We start from the raw sequence: 20480 nt of genomic DNA on the forward strand, positions 1-20480 counted from the left end.
ATTGAAACATGTCTCATCCCTTTCGGTCCTTTTTGGCTTCTTCAGCACCCTCATGACTTTCATGCTCCCTCGCACTGCACATTTTTCATTGCAGTGCACCCGAGTGTGGCTGTTGCCGCACAGCCTGGGTGCCAGGTGGGGAGAACTGAGCCCATGGGGGGGTGTTCCTGCTGCTCCTGGCAGCTGCTGTGCGGAACAGTGGGGCAGGTTTGGGGTAAAAAAGCTGTGGGAAGGTGCAGCAGGCTGTGTGTGATGGGTAACTCGGAGAGTTTTGGCAACCAGGTTTGAAAAAAGATGGTGTGTGTGTTTATAAACAGAAATTAATAGAAGCTCTGCAGATTGGCCAAATTTGAGGGAAGTTTTCACAGGCTGAGTAAAATGCTGACAATTCTTTGTCATATTACAAAGCCCCGTTTAACAAAACAACACTAAAGCTTCTCAAAGAGCCAGTTCCTGTATATTTTTTTATAACCTGAACAATGTGATTTTCCCCAGATTCATTCTTGGAAGCAGCTCAGCTCAGTAAGTTACTATTTAAAAAAAAAAAAAAAATCACCTTGTGCAGGCACCCAAGCACAGAGAATTTCAGCTGACAGTTTTTTTGGCCAATTTGCTAATAAATGGTGTTGAGAGGCATTGGTGCTAAGTCATTCTAACAGTAATTAAAGTGACAAAGATAGGTGGGATTTGGGGGTGGGGGCTGAAAAAGAAGGAGGGAGGAATAAAGTGCGAGAGCAAAATGAGAAAGGTAAAGCCATGAAGGTAAATGCTGAGAGTGCAGAGCAAGTTAAACAGGAGAGATAAAGGTCATGGAGAGCATACAATAGTTGGATTAAGGTAGATGATAGGTGTCATTTTACTGTAAATGGGTGTCTGCTTAAGTGTTTTGGAATGAGCAGTGCATAGAGTCATAGCTCGATTTAAGAGAAGTTGCATAGTCTTGTTGAAACCAGGACAGGCAGTAATAAAATATCAAGAGTGAAGACATTATGGGATTATTACCATTATTTAACCCATTCTTATCAACTGTTCCAAAGCTACTGAGTTCAGTGTAAATAATTCTTACTGACACATGGGGTTTGTATGATATATTTACTGTAGAGGAACTTTAAGCAAAAACATCATCAAATCTCAACAACTGAAATGCAGAATGCTTTCATCTAGACCACTTCCAAAGCAGTGTATTGGCATCTTGAACCATCTGCTTGTTTTTGGTCTTGGGCCCGAAGTACCAATTTAAAATCCTTTAGAATGCAAAAAGGTTCCATTGAATTATTCTAATTCATTTGACTATATCTTAAATGGATTTATTGAGTACTTTTGATACAACTTGGGTGTGTGTTTAGTCTGTTCTAAAATTCAGATTTTGCCTAAACCTTCTTACAAGGAGGCACCAACCAATCAGTATGTAAGAAATGAAGACACGCCTGTTATTCCATTATTTGAGGATAATAGAGATCTAAAAACCACAAGTAGAACATAAAACCACAATAAGGTAGACTAAAAAAAGAGATTACAAAACAATTTGTTAAAGACGTAAGACTAGTATTATTTCAAATGCGCCAGGAACAGGAAGCCTTGTCTTTGTACAGCAAAATTTGCAGGTGATATGCAGGAGAAATGAAAGCCAACTGCAAAGTACCTCAGTGATACTGAATGATAAAATGACACATGAAATTCATTGTAAATACATGTAAAGTAGTTCTCAAAGGGGCGGGGGGAAGCCTTTTTGTGCCCAAGAATGGAATTCAAACTGACAATTACTGTTGAAGAACTGCACTGTGAGATTATATATTCACAGAGATGTGTATTTACTATGAAAACAGTAGCAGTCAAAAAAGAGGCAATTTAGTATTAGAAATTTTTAGAAAGAAATAGAATGAAGTAGACAACATCATGGTTGTAAGCAGTGTCACAGTGGTGCACCTGCACCTTGGCAAGGTAAAGAGAAGAATGAGTAAGATGAGTAAAGGATGATTAAATCTTTCAAACAAGGAACAAGTGGAAATACGAGCTTTCAGTCTGGGGAGAAAAAAATTGAAGGAGGCTATGACAAGTTTATAAACTCATGAGAGGCCTGTAAGTAGATTATGAGTGATTGTTCACTGACTCTTCTACTGCAAGGACATTGGGCATGAGATGAAACTAGTAGGTGGTATGTTTAAGTTAAACCAAAGGAAGTATTTTTTCATATTTCATATAGTTATGCCATGGAACTCCTTGCCTCAAGCTGAGTTTACACTGATTCAAAAAGTAGTAAGACTGGTTACTAATATATTATCCATTAAGAACTATAAAGCTGATAACTGTCTTAGAGAGCCACTGAAACTCAGACTCGCTGGAGGCTGGAAAAGTATGCTTGGAAAAACCACAGTGTGTTTGCCTTGATTTTGTACACTCCCTTAACGTGTGCACGATGGGACACTGCTAGAGAGGGGATACAGGACAAGTGAAGTGCTTGGTCCAACCAAGTATAGCCTTTCTCAGATTAATCTTAACAAATGTTTCAGTTAAAACTGCTGCCAAAATGCAAGCATGCTTCAATTTGCATGTAGCTTCAGAGATGAAGAGCTGGCTTTGTTTCTTTTGTGTGTTTGCTTTAATTTGACTTAATCTGAAATTAACATCTCCATTGAGATGAATGGGATAGCATTTCTAGATCTTTGTTGTTATTATTACATGAAAGTATGTTACTTTCATGGCTAATTATATTTTAATTTACTCACTGCATATATTCATATCTTTTTTTTTCCCTGCATTTAATCACATATCAATTGTTGCCTTGCATACTTTCTTTTTAACACATGATGAATGAGAGTTCTGCTCTAGAGTTCAGTGTTTATTGGCAGAAAGCAACATTGGAATACACAATTTTTAAGCATAAGAAAAACAATATGTAATATCTTCTATTAATGATCTGGATGACGGAGGAGACATAGGTGACAATAAGTGAGGAAGGTTGCAAGCACACTGGAGCACAGGACTGGGTGTCAAAATGTTGTTGCTATATTCAATGAACGGTTTGAATAAAATGGGCTGCAGTTTAATACGGACAAGTACAAGTAGAAATAAACAGAAATGTTTAACTGTACAAATCCCAGGTGTGGAGTTATTGACTAGCTAAGAGTGCTGCACCGAAGAATTTCATGTGATTTGATGGATTAGAAACCGCCCAAGAATTAACGTCATCCAGGCAAAAAAGCAGGAAGAATATAAGGATGATTTACACAGGCCGTAGTCTGGAAGCCAGTTCGGGTGGTTGGTTCTTCTCAGTGTTAGTGAGGTCTTATCTGAGGAAAGAGGCCTAGGATTTGGTGTCATGGTGGAGGTGGATGTGAAGCAACAGAAAGAGTCTAGAGATCAATGAGAATGGTCAGAAGTCTAGAAAGCATGACTCACAAGCAGAAATTAAATGCACTGTGACTGTTATCATGTACTCTCTTAGGTTTTTCTTCATACAGTATAACATCTTCAAATTCATTAAATGCTGTTACAAGATAGTTGTTTAGGATTCATCACTTAATCATGTTACTTTGTGCCCTAGCATCTATAATATGTAGAAGGACCTGAGTTCCTAACTTTCTCTGTTAGCTTGCTGCTTATTTTATATTGACAGCCTCTTCTCTGGCATGTGACTCTAGTTTGTCATGCTGGTGCCCTCTTTCTTGTCTTCTGTAAGTCATCCAACTTTGCTTATACTTTCAATATCAATGTCATACTGTATGCTCTAATTGTACATAGCTCCTGGTCTTCACTAAAGTTAGTGAAACACAAAAAGTTGTGCTTTGAGCTATGACAGTGGAAACTGTGGTCATTTAGTCAGAAATTGAGATTTTTCTCTGCCCTTCTTTCCACAGAACTCATTAAAGAAAACAAATACATCCAAACTTATTAAAATTTTTTAGTCTTTATTTATATGAAATTTCTTTGGAAAACTTATTAAAATAAGTTGTTACATATTTTATATGCTCTGCCTCCTAGTTCTTATGATCCCAGAAGTGCAGATTTCTCAAATTGAATTCTCTTTCCCCTTGAGATCTTGTAAAATCAATTTTTATAGTAGATTGCTTATTTAAGATACTAAATACTGTATTTTGAAATACAGTATTAATACAGCTTAGAATGTCCTTTTTATTTGTTGGCCGTTCTTTCTTTCTTTTTTATTTGCGTTACATAGGTCTTCAGTAATATTTAGTGGCAATGACACTCCTAGATTAATTGTGCATTGTTCTGAGCATATAACTTTTGTCAGTTTTAATTTTATTGCTTTTTTGTTTCACTGAAATGTGTTTTTCCTGAAATTCAAGGGGATGAGCAAAGGTTATCCCAGTTCATTTATCTAATGTAGCAGTCAAAGTATAAATTCCTGAGAAAGAAAAATACACACATCTTTTGACTATCTCCTTATATGAACAAATTATTAATGCTTGCAATCTTTTGTTGACAGCCACCTCTGAACTCCCTCTCTCTTTTGAGAGAGATTGACCAGAATGAAATGCACTGTTCCTAGTCACTCTGAACCATTAGTTTACCAAAATACATTAAAATGGTACTGGCATTTTCTCTCACTTCTTTTGCATACTAATAGTGTGCTTGCCTTTGTCCACAACTGTGCATCAAGCTGAAGTTTTCATTGAGATTTTTGAGTGTTTCACAAAGAATCCTAAGGGTAGGGCTTTCCAGGAAGCCTGAGGGATCTAGGTGTCCATGTCTCATTTTAAATTCAAATTTCAAATGAAGTAGTAACTGACGCTCCCTTAGGCTCCTTTGAAACTCTCAGCTTGTATCTTTTTCTGAAGAGACACATGGTGCTGGATTTCCTGCTGATTTCCTGCACATTCCCACACTTTGGTTTCTGAGCTTTTTTTTAATCCACATTATTGAATCTTTGCTTTTTACCCAGAAACTAATAGTGAAGTACATCAAAAGGTCAAGTAAACTATGTCAACATGTTTTTTTCCCTGTGCTATTTAGCTTGCATGGTTAATGGAATCTAAAAACTGTGTAAAAATTTTGCTCAGCAAAAAGGGATGTGTGTTTGATTATATGGGAGGGGGTGTAGTCTAAATAAATCGATTTAATTTTAGCATATCATGGTTTCCTTCCATTTTCCTACTTTTTTCAATGTAATTTCTCCCAATTTATATCAATGACCATGACCTTTTTTTAGTATTATTCATAGCTTTAAAACTGTTATCTTTCAACATGGGGGCTGATATTGCTTGACAGTTTGTCAACCCTGTAATTTAAAATCCCTCCAGAACAATGGTGATTTAACATTTCCTTTATTGCTCAGCTGTAGCAACACAACTCACCATTACAATCTTAAGGAATCCATTTTATGGTTGCCTCTGTCTTTCTATCCCCTGGACATGCGGAAATTGAACTCAGATTCATTCAGTCTTCACTCCAATCAGCCACGCTACCATCCTTACCACTTTTGCCTTCCTACATTCTTGCACTACAGTAGAATCTGAATTTTTCTAAGATTAGATATGTTGTAACAAATCTAAGTTCTTCTTTGCTTGACCGGCTGTTCATGTTTCCAGTGTATACACAATTATCAGTTTGCAATAAACTTTTATAATCTACATTTATCAGCAACAATTGCATTGCTTGTGAACCCAAGTAATTTAAATTCTTGAATCGGACTACATTATTTTCTATTACTGCCTGTTCTTTATTTCTCTGTGTGCTATATATGTGTGTGTATTTGCACAAATATAGAACCTAACTCACCATTAAAATAATTAATACCATGGTTTTGCCTACAGAAGCTTAATTTTTTGCCTTTCGTAACTTCCGTTGCTTTCTCCAGTCCTTTCCTCTTTCAATACCAGCTATGTGCTGCTTTCAGTGTAAGTTGGTTACATGTTATAATTTAAAATACTTCACACTCAATTTCTCTTGCATACTTAAGAACACAGCAGTTCCATAATGTTTTATGAAATAGGTTGGACTTCATGATTTACTTCTCCTCCTACTTTTAAATTTGGCCGAAATTTCAGTTCTGAAACATTCTCAGACTATGAATGACAATTACATTAGTAATTTTTTTTAAAATGTCAGGGGAAATAATAGCTTCATTTTATGATTGTTTGTGATGTGCTACTCTCTAATTTACACAACTTTGGTAAGCTCCATAGTATAGTAATTGAGACTCTTTCACATTCAATAATTGAACCTCTTATTTCTCACACACTGACAATTCAATGTTGCTTGATTGTAACATCTTGATTCTGATCTCAAAAATTTGCTCTGAACTGTTTGTTATCTATAAACTCCGAGTTAGTGACTTTTTCTTTTGATTATAATTTCCTTGAAGGCATCAGTAGGTGTGACAGCTTTCCAAGTACATCCATGTCAAACTTTCCTCCCTGGGCAGAAAGGTTCTGGAAGAAATTTAACCTACTCTTAATGTTCTTTTTGCTTGAAATGTGTTTAAATTGGTAGATGCCATAAAGTAAGTGTAAAAGTGGGACATGAGTGTAAAAATATTTTAGCTAAGAAACATCAAACTACAAATCTGAGATGAAAATTCAGCATTAAAAATGTGAAATAATGTATACAATTCATAGTTTCTAAAAGAAATACTGTCCTCCCTCGAGAGCAAAAGCTATTACCATTGCTTTAAAACAGAGCTAGCATCAATAACTGGTAGCTTACACTGCTTACTTACATTACGTTTTTTAGCATGCTATAAACAGAAATAACTATTCTGTATTTTACAGTTACAAATTAAATTTAAAATCTAAATTTATTTTCCCCTGTGGAGAATGGGATGTGGGCACATATTTAAGGTAAGAGGACTGATCATTCATAATCAGAATGCAGACAAAATCCTTTATGGCCACAAAAATAAACATGATGTTGCTTTAAATAGAAGTATACATTTTTCACAAACTGGACTGGGAGGAAACAATATTATGACTATGCTTTGCAAACCACTTTATGTATCAGCGACTAAACAGTGAGATACTAAAAGCTGAGAGTAGCAGGACAGATAGGTTGTGACAAGTAATTCTGAGATTTCAGCAGAGATCCCCTTTCCCTAACTAAATTTCATGTTAATCTTTCCAAGTTACTATGTGTTTGTGAGTTTGGAGGTTTTTTTTAATTTAAAGATCTTTTGAAACAGTGCAAGGTTTGAACATGTCATCAGCTGCAATTGAGTAGCCTGCAACTTTTTGCCAAGGAATCATTACATGTACTTGTGTGTATAACTCATCTTGCTGAGTTGGAAAATGGTTGTATCAGTGCCTGAGAACAGGCCTTCGGTGTTCTCAGCCATCCTAGAGATACAAAAGCTTCAGATGCTCAACATCTTTAAAGATTACACCACCATTTACGCAAGGAATTAAGATTCTCTAGTCTTACATTCAACACTATCCAACTCCATCTTATTAATGGAGTAAAGTACTATTCACTGTGATTAATGGCAGCAGACTGCCTTTCTGATTTTATGTGCTTTTAGGCAGCCTCATTTGAAAGTGTTGGGTTGGTGCTTCTCTTTCTTTTTTTTCTATGAATCCCACTGGACTTGCAAATGAACTGATATTCAGGTGTTGACGTTTGTTCTTCAAAAGGTTTAAAGTAACTGCTAAGCTACGAAGGAAGGATGCTGCAGAAAACCTGCTAAAAATACTTCTGTTAACACTCCGGAAAAACTCAGAATGCATTGAAAATGGAAAAAGTAATGTACTCAGAAGTAAAATGTACAGTGACATCATTATTTTTTTTTTAAATTGCACCATGTATAAGGGCTGCTGATTGTACTCATGGGGCAAGAGAAAGAAGGATCAGGGTGCACAAGGTGTGTATTTTATATTTAAAACCATCATATACAAACACCTACATCCTTGCTTTATATCAGTGCTTTAGTGGTAATGGAGAACAGGTAAAAGAGAAAAAAGGATTCATGGTCAACTTTTCATTTTTAAATTTCCTGAGGAAAAATTAAATGCACCACTACAGTATGGAATGTGTAGGTTGTAAGCTATATAGTAAGAAAAAAAATTTAATTGTGCCTAGAAAATGGCAGTAATAGACCACAAAATCAATCACTTCCTCCTCCAGAAAGTAAAGGTCTTTTGCCAGTCTGGAACTGAAATAACAAAATTTTATTCTTTCTTTTTTTGTCTCTTTTGTTTGGGAGGGAAGGAGACAGAGGGAGAGGGAGAATGCAAGATAATGGAAATACTTTTTGTATTGAAGTATTGATCCTTGGGGAAAAGTCTAGTTGTTGTCGCAATATAAGACCAGTCTACTGTCATACTGTAGCTGAAATCAGGGTTTTTACAATCAATTAAAGTACATGTGCTGTACAACCTACCCACTGGTAAGAGAATGACTTTGAACATTCGAATGTTTTATTGCTCTAATTAATATGCATTTAATGATGAAAATATATCAGAGCTCCTCCCTACCTCTGCCTCTTTCTCCTCTGTTACAGGAGTTTCTAGCACTTTGCCATATACTGGAATACTGATAACACCATTCAGGCTTAAGGAGAAAAATATTAAAAGGTCATTAAAAGATATCTAGGTACAACAGATGTTTTCCAAATTGATACTACAATTTCAAACCAAAAAAGTACTAATGATAAATTTTATCATCACAGCCAGCAAACACAATATTTGAATCTGGGAAGGATTCTTACCATGCTCCGACTCAGTCTCTGGCCACATCTATTGTGACTCCTCCTAGTCAGAGCTTCTAATGTTACTATTTGTCATAAATCTCACAAATCTGAAGTCTTAAAGTCCAGATCCTGAATGCATGTGGTGGCTCCTAAACATGATTTTACCTTAAAGACCTAGATGAAAATTGACAGACAAAGCTTAAAGGCTCCAAAGAATTGCTTTAGGCACTCTCAGCCATCAGAGAGTCTTTCTGGGAAGTTGTAACTGACTTGAAGTGAAACAGCATTTAATGTATAGTGCGGAAGGCTTATTTGGGTGCAAAGTAGCACTGAGCTATGGAGGAGAAGTGATGCTGTACGGTGGGGAACATGTTCTGCTTGAATTAAACATGCTGTTTGATGCAGTGGTACTGCAGGTATTTTTCCCCTGGCTTTTCAGGTTTAGAGCACAACCACAGACAGTGGTTTTGTGGGGAGACAAGCCTGTAGATGCAGAGATTGTTTTTGCACAGGGAAGTTGTCATAATAACTGACTGGACTGCGGGAAAGAGGAGGAGGAGTTGCTTTGTTTTCCAAGGAAGTTTAAGAGATCTTGACATATGTTTGTATATCTTTGAAACTTTGTCTTTGGTTGGACTACTGACATGCCTACAGGTTCAGGCTGTACATCAAAGTTTGAAAGATTGAGGCTGCAGAGAAGCTTTTCTAAGTTCTGTCTTTCCTAAATAAGAAGTGCAAAAGACAGTCAGCTAGGACTCCTGCTAAATCTCGGAAATCCTGGAGATAAGCATAAGAAGTGTTTGGCATTAGCTATCCACTCTCAGACTTTTCAGAGTGGTGAGTATTCTTTTACTGTGTTTTAATGTGTTCAGCAGTGGGAACAGGTCTGGTAAGGAGCAAAGGATCTGATTTCTACTTTTTTCTATGATGTCAGGAAAATAAACTGTCTTTTACTTACTCTGTTTTCAGACTGTCATCTTTGACTGGTTTAGCCTGAGGAGCAGTGCCGGAGAGGCGTGAGTTTGGCACAGTGGGCTATTTTCTGTGTTGCACTCTGGTTATTAGGCATTTTCAAATGTTTCCTCAATTGCTTTCTTTCCCGTGTCTCTGTAGCTGCCTGCTGGGTTGAACATGCACCTGACTCAATAATGGATATGTGTTGAAGACAGACATTAGTTGAGTTTTTATTCAAGAAGAATATTATATATCTGTTTCTTTTGTAACGTGCTTTCCTGTTCTGTATTATATTTACCTTCTTTGTTAGCAAGGATTTGCTTACCAGTGTAAGAAAAGCTTTTGCATTTTTACTACTTTCTGCATTAATCAGTTTTAAGAATTGCTAGGCAGTTGCTTTCTATGGTCTCTGACTTCAAGCTCTTCATGTTCATTTACTTGGAGGAAAGGTAAACTATGAGGCTTTTTCTGTATAAATTTGGATTCTTTGATGCCCAAAATCTGTCCGCATACCTAAACTCAGTGTGGACTGGGTATGTTTTAGTTTTGTAAATCTTATTATTTCATCAAACATTGATATTCAGGCCTTTTGTCTCTGATCCTTATCTTGATCTTGTCTCTTGTGCCTATGCCAGTACACAAAATTTCAAAATTAGATTTTCAGCCTTAAATGAATTGTCTAGATGACTGACTTACATTTTCAGCTTCTTTATATTCCCTCACAACTTCTGTTTTATAGTCACACTTTAAAAAAAAAAAAATCACTCAGCTGGTTTCTATTTTTCTCTGCAGTATTTGTCACAATCCTGAGTTAACTAAAAACTATTAAAAATATAAAGTACTTAAGAAGTAGCTGTAGTGAGAAAAATAAATATGTCCTTTGGTTGCATGCAGTGCTGAAGTACTACTTAAACTTTGTTCATCCATCCACAAGGCCAGATCATTTGAACTCTGGGTTCAAATGGGCCTTTCAGCTGCTTTGTTTTATTGTGGGTGAATTCTCAGCTCACTTTACTCCTGTGCTTTTCAGTGTGTATCTGAGCCAAGAAGCTGGTTCCTTCTCTTAGTGTCTGAATGTGACAATAGAAGGTCTCCAACCTGCTGACTGTTGGATAGTAGGACATATTACCAAGGGAAGGATCAGTTTATTTCATGCCTTGCATAATGGGGATATACAGCAATTATACAGGACCCAATACAGCAATTCTTATCTGTCAGCATCATCTCACTACTTCCCAGAGACTAATGACAGAGCCTTGGAAAAGTTCTCCAAGAAGGTATTCTAGAGGGTAAGATACTGAGCTTGGCTCAGCGGGCTTGGCTGAAGTGCTTAACTGTGGGAGAGCATTCAAGGTGGGGACAAAGGAGCCTCCTTTGCCTGCAAGACTTCTGCTTCATGGCTTCTCTCCCTGGCCAGCTCCTCACAGGTCACTCCTGGCTGTCTTAGGTAGCAACTGCCAGTGCCTGATGAGCTCTGCCTGGAGTGCTCACACCCTGCACTGGGGCACTGCTGAAAGTGTAAGGTATAACACTGCCCAGAAAAACTCTCCTGTGAGACAAAGTCTTCCCTTCTTGCAGTCCTTGAAGCTGTAATGCTTTAGAATCCCCACCAATTCAGATTAGCAGGTGTTTATGTTTCTCCTTGGTTTTTTTTAATGCTGGGAAGCTATACTCTTTACAAGAGAGCATAACAGGTTCTAGGGTCACCTATTTGACATGGGTGTTCTGCAGGAATTTGATGTTTTTTATAACAGAGAGCTAACCTGTCCTCCTCCCTATCGAGTGCTTCTCTGACCCTCTGAGGAATCTTTTCATTTGAAGGACATAAGACCTCTGCAGCAAATTCTAATTTTAATTCCTAAACGTCAATGAGTAGTAAGGTGTGCATTGTGAGAATGAGTGTGGGCAAATGAATAATATTCAATTAATTATACCGGAGGTAGAGAGGTTGAAGTCTTACCTTAGTAAGATCTGTAGAAGTAAACACAAACACTAGTTATCAGCCACACATCGTTACATCTTGCACCTTTATAATTACACAGTTACTGCTTATTTGGCTGAAGACCTGGCATGGCATCTTTGTTATTTCAATTTATATTAGTTCTCATGCATAATTAACAATTAGAGGTGTAAGTTTGATTCAACAAAATGATAATGTGATTCCATTTAAAATATGCCAATGTGATATGTTAAGTGATTAGACATATAAAATTGGCCTTGTCATCTTTATTAATCTGACCACTATCTGCACTTTATATCTTAATAGGACCATAATTTTTTTTATGTTTATTTAGAGGTATGCTTAGAATGTGCCTGGCTTTATAGAATAAATATATTAAGGGCCTTTACAAAATTGTAATTCAGTAACTTTTATGTGGATGGTTTGAGTATGATATGTTTCAAAAATACCGTAAAATAAAAGCATGTAGGCTACAGCTGTAGAAAGTTTATTTAGCTCAGAGATATATTATTGTATTTATACTGTATATATTAACGTGTATATAAGGTAATGTTACATATTTGCAGTCATGTTATCATCAGGCAATTTTCTTTTTTGAGTTATCAGAAAAGGGAATTAGAAAATATAATGCTAGCCTTAGGGAAGCAAACTTTTTTCAAAACTCCTATCTGCTAATATCACCTGCCAATGATTTAATGTGTTTATACTTTATGCTAACCTACCTTAGCTTTCCTTTTCATCCATTATAGTCTGTGTACCTGGTAGAAGGGAAGCCTGCAGCAATTGCTGTGACTTTGCAGCTCCTATCTTTACTCACCTAAGAGCGGCTTTCTTTTTTATTCCTTTCTTATTCCTTTAAGGTAGTAACTGTTGGCTGTTATAAAACTGCAATCTCATTAGAAAAGGTTCATCCAAGTAAATTCACTGCTGATATTAGGACTTTAAAATGTTAATGTCTTTGTCTTTCTTTGGGATAACGTATGTTTTTATATTGATGCTTAGAGAGACACCTTTAGATTCTTTCATTTCCAGAAGAGCTGTTATGACAGCAAGACAGCATTTTGGGAGAGTGTGTGGAATCATGGTTTTTTAGGTAGTGCCTCATTTAAGAATTCTTAGTACATGTCCCTGTTAAAAATATTTCCATAGTTTGTGTAAAATGAAAGTGAACAAAACTCTTAAGTGCACACAAGAACATTAACGTTCAGTAATATGAACTGCTGCAATATTTGTTTGGGAGCTGTGGTCCTTCTTATACTTTCTTAGTCCTCTACTCCCTGTATAGACAGAGACCAGTGTAGTGCAACTTGAAGCTCTGTTACAAAACTCCAGTGTCATATTTTACTCACACTTAACCTTTCTTGCTTTCTCCAGTTTGCATCAGACATTGCCACGATTACAGGTGGGAAGTATTCTTCATGTCCAAAGTGTGTATATTCATGGAAAGTGACTAATCTCTTCTGACAGATTTTGATAAAGCCCAGTAATGGCATCATGGTAATGTTATTTAGTTATTACACTTAATCTGGCAACAGAATATAGAGTTAAAGTGTAGCAGAATAGTTTCATGCGCTATCTGAAGATAAAGGGTTATCATGTGTTGGGGTAACTGTCCTTTCACACATAGTCTTTACACAGCTCTAAACATATTCAATTGCACCTATTTCTAATTGAGCTCATTCTAACACAAACCTAAAATAATTGCACTGCTTGTAATAAAATTAAGTTCTACTCAACAACTGTTTCCATGTAGGAAATTTTTTCAAAATTTTAATTATTTTTCCCACTCAGAAGTGTGCTGTCATTGTCTCCTGAACCCGGTGTAGGCATATGTGTCCTGCGTGGACAGAAGTAGCTGAATTTTGTTTTCTTCACTTCACATTAAAGATGATGCTTTTTTGTGCAACCATTGGACATGTGCCAAGTATTTTTAAATGTGCATTATTTCACAAATGATTCTATAAAGCAGAATTAAGATATTATGAAGAGGACTTTCTTGATGGTTGTATTACTTCTAACATTTAATGCTTAGACTTAATAGAATTAGTCATGGCTTTATTGCAGTTGAATAAATTTATATTAGATTGTATTAAGCAGTGTGTCCCATATGCACTGGTTTATTAATTTGCCTGTTTTTCAAAAATATATAAGCCATGAGAGCAGATGTGCATTTATTACGCTATGTAACTAGCCCTACTTTTACCAAAGGAAAAAAAAAAAACCAGCCTAACTTCAGATATTTGAAAACATTTAGAATTATATTATTGCTGCTGTTATTTAGAATTATTTATTACATAAAGCCAGTTTGTATATGTATACTTCACATTGGCATAACTGTCATCACAGTATGATTTTCTTTTTAAACATTCCTGAAACAGTTCACCTTATATGACCTTTGGTTGTGAATGCAGTTAGGCTGCTGTACATTTTATTATACTGTCAACATTAGAGATGTTCTTAATTATAGAGATAACTGAGCTGTTACAAATTTGGGTGCCAGTAAGCCATGAAATGCTTGAATTGTACTCAGTGGCTGATCTCTGTGTTGGGATGACTTGCTATCTAATAGGAATAAATAGGAAAAGCAGTACACTTTTTAAAATCCAAATACATTTTTTAAAATCAAGACAAAATTTGGTGCTTTGTTATACTTGTTCTGACCACTCCTCCTTGTTGTACTTTTCAGGAGCGAACAGGAGTCTTTCTGCACAAATACCTCAAAACAAAAAAATCCCGAATTCATGCTTTGTTTCAATTTGCAGGGGGGGAGGAGCAAGTGGGAAGAAACTGGTATATTCCAAAAAATACCTACATTTTATGCTGAAGCATTGAGGAATCTCTTTGCATTTCAGTTCAGCATGTAACACAGGTATAAATTACCATAAGGGATGTGAGTGACTGCCATGAAATGGCACAAAGTTGGACTTGGAGGCCCTGGGGTTTTTATTTGTGGTTGGACTATAAACCTGTTATATGACCTTGAGCAGATCACATTAACCCTGACTTTCCAAAGCATTTGCACTCCTAAACTGCACCTATAGTTGGTCAGTTGCAATTTCCTGTAAGGTGAGAATGGTGCCTTAACAGGGTGCACACAGTTCATTAACACAAAGTGCTGTGAAAGTCCCCAATGAAAAGCATTACAGGCAGTGGGAAGTATTATTAGGAATTAATAATATTATAAATTAATAATAATAATAATATAGTTGGGTTTACCCTGTGATGTTGTATTTTACCCTGAAGCAAGATAAATCATAAGCCGCTTAGAAGTCTTTTTTTACAATAGAGTGAGGCAGTTAAGGGTCCTTAGAACATTTCTGCAATATTAAAATTATTTTTCAGACAGCGTATTAGCTTCTCCAGCCTAGCCTAAGGTTTTAGCAAAGTAAAATAAGCAAAACCTAAGGTATATTTACTTAATTAGTCCTCTCTGCAGTATGAATTTCCTTCTGAACTTCATTTCTGCTTATTAAGTATCATATCTGTTGATGTTCCTTATGTTACTAAGCAACACCAACACTACCAAATACTAGGAAAAACACATGTAATAAGGCACCAAAATTCTGATCAGGTATCATGGGGTTAATTTCTTAGGAACACTCTGAGATTTATAGAGTATAATGAAAACAATATATTTTACGTATAAAAAGCAGTTCATATCTTCTAAAAATGTGCATTTAATTGCATAAAGGCAGAAAAGCAATGCAAAAATTATTCAAATAACATTCCAATTATAGTTGATAAATCATCTTTAAAACCTTTAACACTTATGTAGCAATTATAACCTAACCACAGGATCTAACATCTTAGAGCTTCATGAAAATCAATCAAATATCCTAGGCTGAAGCTGGAATGTTGTTCTGATGGGATTGCTCCCAAAGGCAATTTTGATCTATTTAGGCACCAGTTTTTACAGCACAGTCTAAATTTGATTATTTCTGGTAGTATTTCCTGGATAAGATTTTGTTCTAGCAATGACTCTCAAGAAATTTCCACTATATAAAACAACTAATTAGTTGCAAATTGGTTAAAATAACATAATTGTTTTCAAAAATGCTACTAATACTTGGGTCCATAGAAAATGCAGAATCTCGTCTGTTACTTGCTTTCTAAGTGTGTTTTACAGAGAACTGATGATTTCAGATGGTAATTTAAACTCTTACTCACATCACATGTGAACCTGAGAATATTTTGGAAGACCAACCTTTCCTTAGTTCTAAGTATGAATTTCTCATTCAGCTTCCAGGCTTCTTTGAATTACTGTGTTTGCACCTGATTCTTATGTGGATGAAACCAGGTAACTATCAGTTAATTAGGGATAAAACAATATTAGTGTTTTGGGTGTTTCTTAAAATTTAAAAATGAATTTGAGCATTTTTTTAATCTATCACCAGATCTAGGAAGAACACACCTCTGTCTATACTATAACAGAGTCCCCAGTCTCAAATACTTTTGTATCTTTTTTACACTGGTTTTAGTTTATTTCAGAGAAATTCCTTCTTTCTTCTCTCCCCTTCTATTTTTTTAAGCTATTAACCTACTTAGTCTCAAGAACACTTCTTCTCAAAAACTCTAAAAATAATTTTCTTTCTGGTTAAATAAAGTTGCCTGAAATATCTGTCAAGAATCAGTTGATAGAACTGTTTCAAGATGGGACAGCTCAAGAATTAAAATTAGATAATGAACTATATGTCTCCGCCTTGGTATTTGCAAGGCATTCCTTGCTTGGCAGACATTCAGGCTGGTCTTGCCTTAGTTTCAAAGTGCTCATAAATCTAACATATACAGGTATATATGCATTGTAATGTACAATGTACTGTGTCTATCAGCACAAAAAAAGTAAATTGAAAAAAATTGTAAGGTGTTTACAAAAACAATTCCTCAATCTTCCTGAAAGAATTTTTATTTAAAAAGGAAGATGAATAGAATGTAAATTAGCATGAAATCTGGTGTTTCAGAACAGGTTAAAAGAAAAATTAACTGTTCCCTTGCCCCGCTCCCAAATCCCAACCTATTGTCCTCACAGGTCTGGAAAGCAGCCATACTGCCAGATATTGCTAATTCAGAGAAGAGAGGAAGTGTTTTCAAAACCATCTTATGCATAGCTCTATCCTTACTCAGAATGGACTGTTTAGGAACCTTGTTAATCACCAAAGATTTGGCTTGAAATTATTAAAGCACCGCCTACACACATGCTTAACAGTTGAAGGCCTGTCAGTTTGGGAGTCATCTGGAGCGTGATGCCTCAAATTACCTGGTCAGTGTTGTACATTCTATGCAGCTTTTCAAAACTAGCATTAGCTGCCCTTATAGCACCCACTAAGGGTCATAGTTTATTTTCAAAATGGCAACTTTAGGGTTAATATTTGCTATCTGTCTCTGAATTTAGATCTCATTCAGGCTAACAAGAGATATTCCCCAGATATCCAAGAAGCTGGAGTAGGTTTTAATAAGATTTAGAAAATAAGTTTAATGAATTTGCTACCTTGCCTAGACTGTTATTATCAAAAATGTTCTTATGTTAAAAGTTTAAGTCTGTAAAGTAAGCCTCAAAATAAACAATTTTTAAATAGAAATACTGAGTGCTTCTCAGAGCCATGCCAAAAGCAAATTGGCTGTGTTTTCTAAAGTCGTTTCTAAGAGGCAAAGTACTGTGACCAATATATTCAGAAAAAGAAAGAGACTTACTGATAGCGGAACTGAAGGAATTAAAGTTGTAGTACTTCTGAGAGTAGTTTAAAATAGGAGCCATCATTCAAATAGATTCCAAAAACAGTTACTGTTTTTAAGTGACTGCTGCTTCACTGTATGAAATAGCTTGTTTCCACACTCTACACTGAAAACAAAACAAGTTAAGGATATACATCTATCCTACAAATCTTAAAATGTAAATTGCTCAGAAAGGGGGATGAAGTCCAAGAATCCTCTCAATGAGGATTTGTCCTGTAAGATTTTTCAGACATAGAAATAGGCAATCCAAGCATAGTGGTTCCAGTGCAGGTGTTGCGTTGATGTGAATTTTTTATCACTGCTGTCGTGATGGCAGATCTGTTAACGATCTCTTTCAAGTAATATATACAAGAGTTACCCAAGAGATTTCAAACGTTAGCAACACAGTTACATGACATTTTCTTTCACTTACATGTGCACACACCTGCAAGCCTAAAGATTTTTACAAATTTTTAAGAGATTTAATATTCACCACTTCCTTAAAATGATTGTGTGCTCTGTGGATTAAGAAAAAGAAGGTATCCAACTCCAACCAGAGTTGCTTCCCTGCAGAAGTTTTTAGATGCCCAGAAAGCATCTAGGTATTTCTTATGCAGAGCTTTGGAGGAACTGCAGATTATTATCTGAAGATTTGATTGTGCCAAGATTTTCCCAACACTTAAGTGACTATGCTTCACAACATCTGGATAGTTGCAAAGAATCCACCCTGTCTCATTTATTTTTTTTTCCACACTCCACTCTTGCTTTGCCACACTATTAGTTTTCTGCTCTAAAGGGCTCAGATTCCAAAATTTTGCATATATCTGTGCTTTGCTTCCTGTGTCTAAGTAAACAGAACTTTTTTCATATGATCCATAGCTCACTGGAAACCGAATCAATGCACCGCCATCCAGTGCTATTATTTAGATTAGGACATACTATTCTAGCAGGGAATTTGGGGAAAGGCATTGACATTCAAAAATGCCTTGGAATTATTACTAATATCATATTGGATATAGTATATATGGCATGTATTGAAGAGAACTACGGAAATCAAAGCAAGCAAATAATGGTCAGGAATTTAAAATCAGGTGAACGATTCTAATGTTCTACTTAGAGGAAATAAAAGCTGTTGAAGGATTAGTATCCATCATTGCTCGCCTATCGTTAAGGACAAAAAAACCAACAACACATGGGAGCTTTTTTGTTCTTCTGAAATAAAGTCAGAGAAAACAAATAACTTCAGTATAAATTCTCTGTTTTGATCACAGATTAGATTTGCGAATTGAATTGTGAATTGAATTTCCAGCTGGTTTAGAAATACTGATTTATCTCATTTTATTTTGTAGATGCTTCAGGAACTTGCTGTGTGTTTACCACCGGTTCTGCCAACCAGCTTAAGAGGGGACTTACCTATTCTTTCATCAGTCGAGCATAACATTATCTTGAACTAATTATTCCTCTCCACATGGCCTTCCTACTAGTGTCAGCTTATCTTCTGCTGATTCATGCTCAGGGTGCTCCTGTTGAGAATGGGGCACTGTTGGAAACACTAAAGTCACAAGTAGGATTATTCAGCAATAAAAGTGAACGCTATTTGGCACAGGTGAGACCTCCTGGCACAAGCCGACAAATACCTCAGACAATCATCATAGGAGTTCGTAAAGGAGGGACAAGGGCTTTGCTGGAAATGTTGGATATTCATCCTAATATTGTGGTAGCAGCTACAGAAGTCCACTTCTTTGACTGGGATGAAAATTATATGAAAGGAATAGACTGGTATAGAAGTCTAATGCCATTTTCTTATGGAAATCAAATTACAATTGAGAAAACACCAGGCTATTTTACATCACCACAGGCTCCAGCAAGAATTCATGACATGAATAGCTCCATTAAACTGCTGCTCATTCTAAGAGATCCCACTGAGAGAGTTATATCTGACTATACCCAAGTATATTACAACAGAGTAGAAAGTCACAAGCCTGTTCAGCTTTTTGAAGATATTGTTATTAAGAATGGAGCACTTAATACCAAATACAAAGCTATTCAGAGAAGTCTCTATGATGTTCATATGGAAAAGTGGCTTAAGCATTTCAGTTTGGATCAGATTCACATAGTGGATGGCAATACTTTAATCAAGGACCCTCTTCCTGAATTACAAAAAGTTGAAAGATTTCTAAATCTTCCTTCCCGAATTATGTCTTCTAATTTTTATTTTAACCAAACCAAGGGATTCTACTGTATTAGAAGTGATGGAAGGGAGAGATGTTTACATGAATCCAAAGGACGCCCCCATCCTCTTGTTAACCACACTGTTTTAGAGCAACTGTATTCTTACTTCAGAGAGCACAATGCAAAATTTTACAGAATGGTTAATCATTCCTTTGACTGGCATTAATGCACTTGGAATCAATGCTTCTTAAAAAGGGCCTGAAACAAACTCTTTCAACCATATCTTTCTAAACTGTAGAGATTCATATAATGAGAACTTAACACTGGTTATATGCGTCATTGGAATAACACATCTGTTAGCTCATTGAAACGGTACCCTTTATGTTGGGAAAAATAAGTTTCATGTATTTCTATGATTACTGTGAGTCATATTCCGATCTTCTCTCATGCAAACACATAAAATTCAGCAGACTTATTTCAGTTATGTAGCTGTTACAAGATTTGTGCTGTTTTGGAAAAATGCTTCAAACAGTGTAAAAAATGTAAATATTTTAAATGGTATTATTCTAACGGTTCTGTATTTTTTGTTGTTAGTATTTTTTATATCATGCACAATGACAGTGATATCGATTTCTAGAATTTTTCATACAGTAATTTGAATTGTGTGTTAAAACAATGGCATACATAGTGGCTCCAATAAATAATTCATCCTCTGTTAATACACTGAAGTCCTTAATAATAAAAGGAATCTATTTCACTTATGATTTTTAATAGGTGAACTAGAAAGCTCCCTGTCTCCTTGTCATTAGTATTAAACCACACTCTTACTGGCTTGTGTTTGCAAAAAAAAAAAAAAGAAAGAAGAAATCTCCAAAGTAAGAATGTGAATTGTTTGAAGAAGCTTTAAGTGAGAGTTCTGAATGTAAAGAAATTAAAATAATCCCAGGAAACTTCAATTTACACCGCTATGCTATAAAAAAAAAAAAAAGGAAAAAACTTAATATCAGCAACTGTACAAATATTTGTATAAATTATGTCGCTTTG

The 20480-nt window shown here is 35.8% G+C and overlaps 1 protein-coding gene across 1 annotated transcript; it reads left to right on the forward strand.

Annotated features, from left to right (window-relative positions):
• Window positions 1–18732: 18732 nt before the first annotated feature.
• Window positions 18733–19662, forward strand: LOC309406639 (heparan sulfate glucosamine 3-O-sulfotransferase 1-like; the record flags this gene model as incomplete). Its single annotated transcript, XM_082001918.1, has 1 exon — window positions 18733–19662. One exon carries the CDS (start codon window positions 18733–18735, stop codon window positions 19660–19662), a length of 930 nt encoding a protein of 309 aa, XP_081858044.1.
• Window positions 19663–20480: the final 818 nt, after the last annotated feature.

The sequence above is a fragment of the Phaethon aethereus genome (assembly GCF_964289735.1).
Source record: "Phaethon aethereus genome assembly, chromosome: 7".
Classification (NCBI taxonomy): Eukaryota; Metazoa; Chordata; class Aves; order Phaethontiformes; family Phaethontidae; genus Phaethon; species Phaethon aethereus.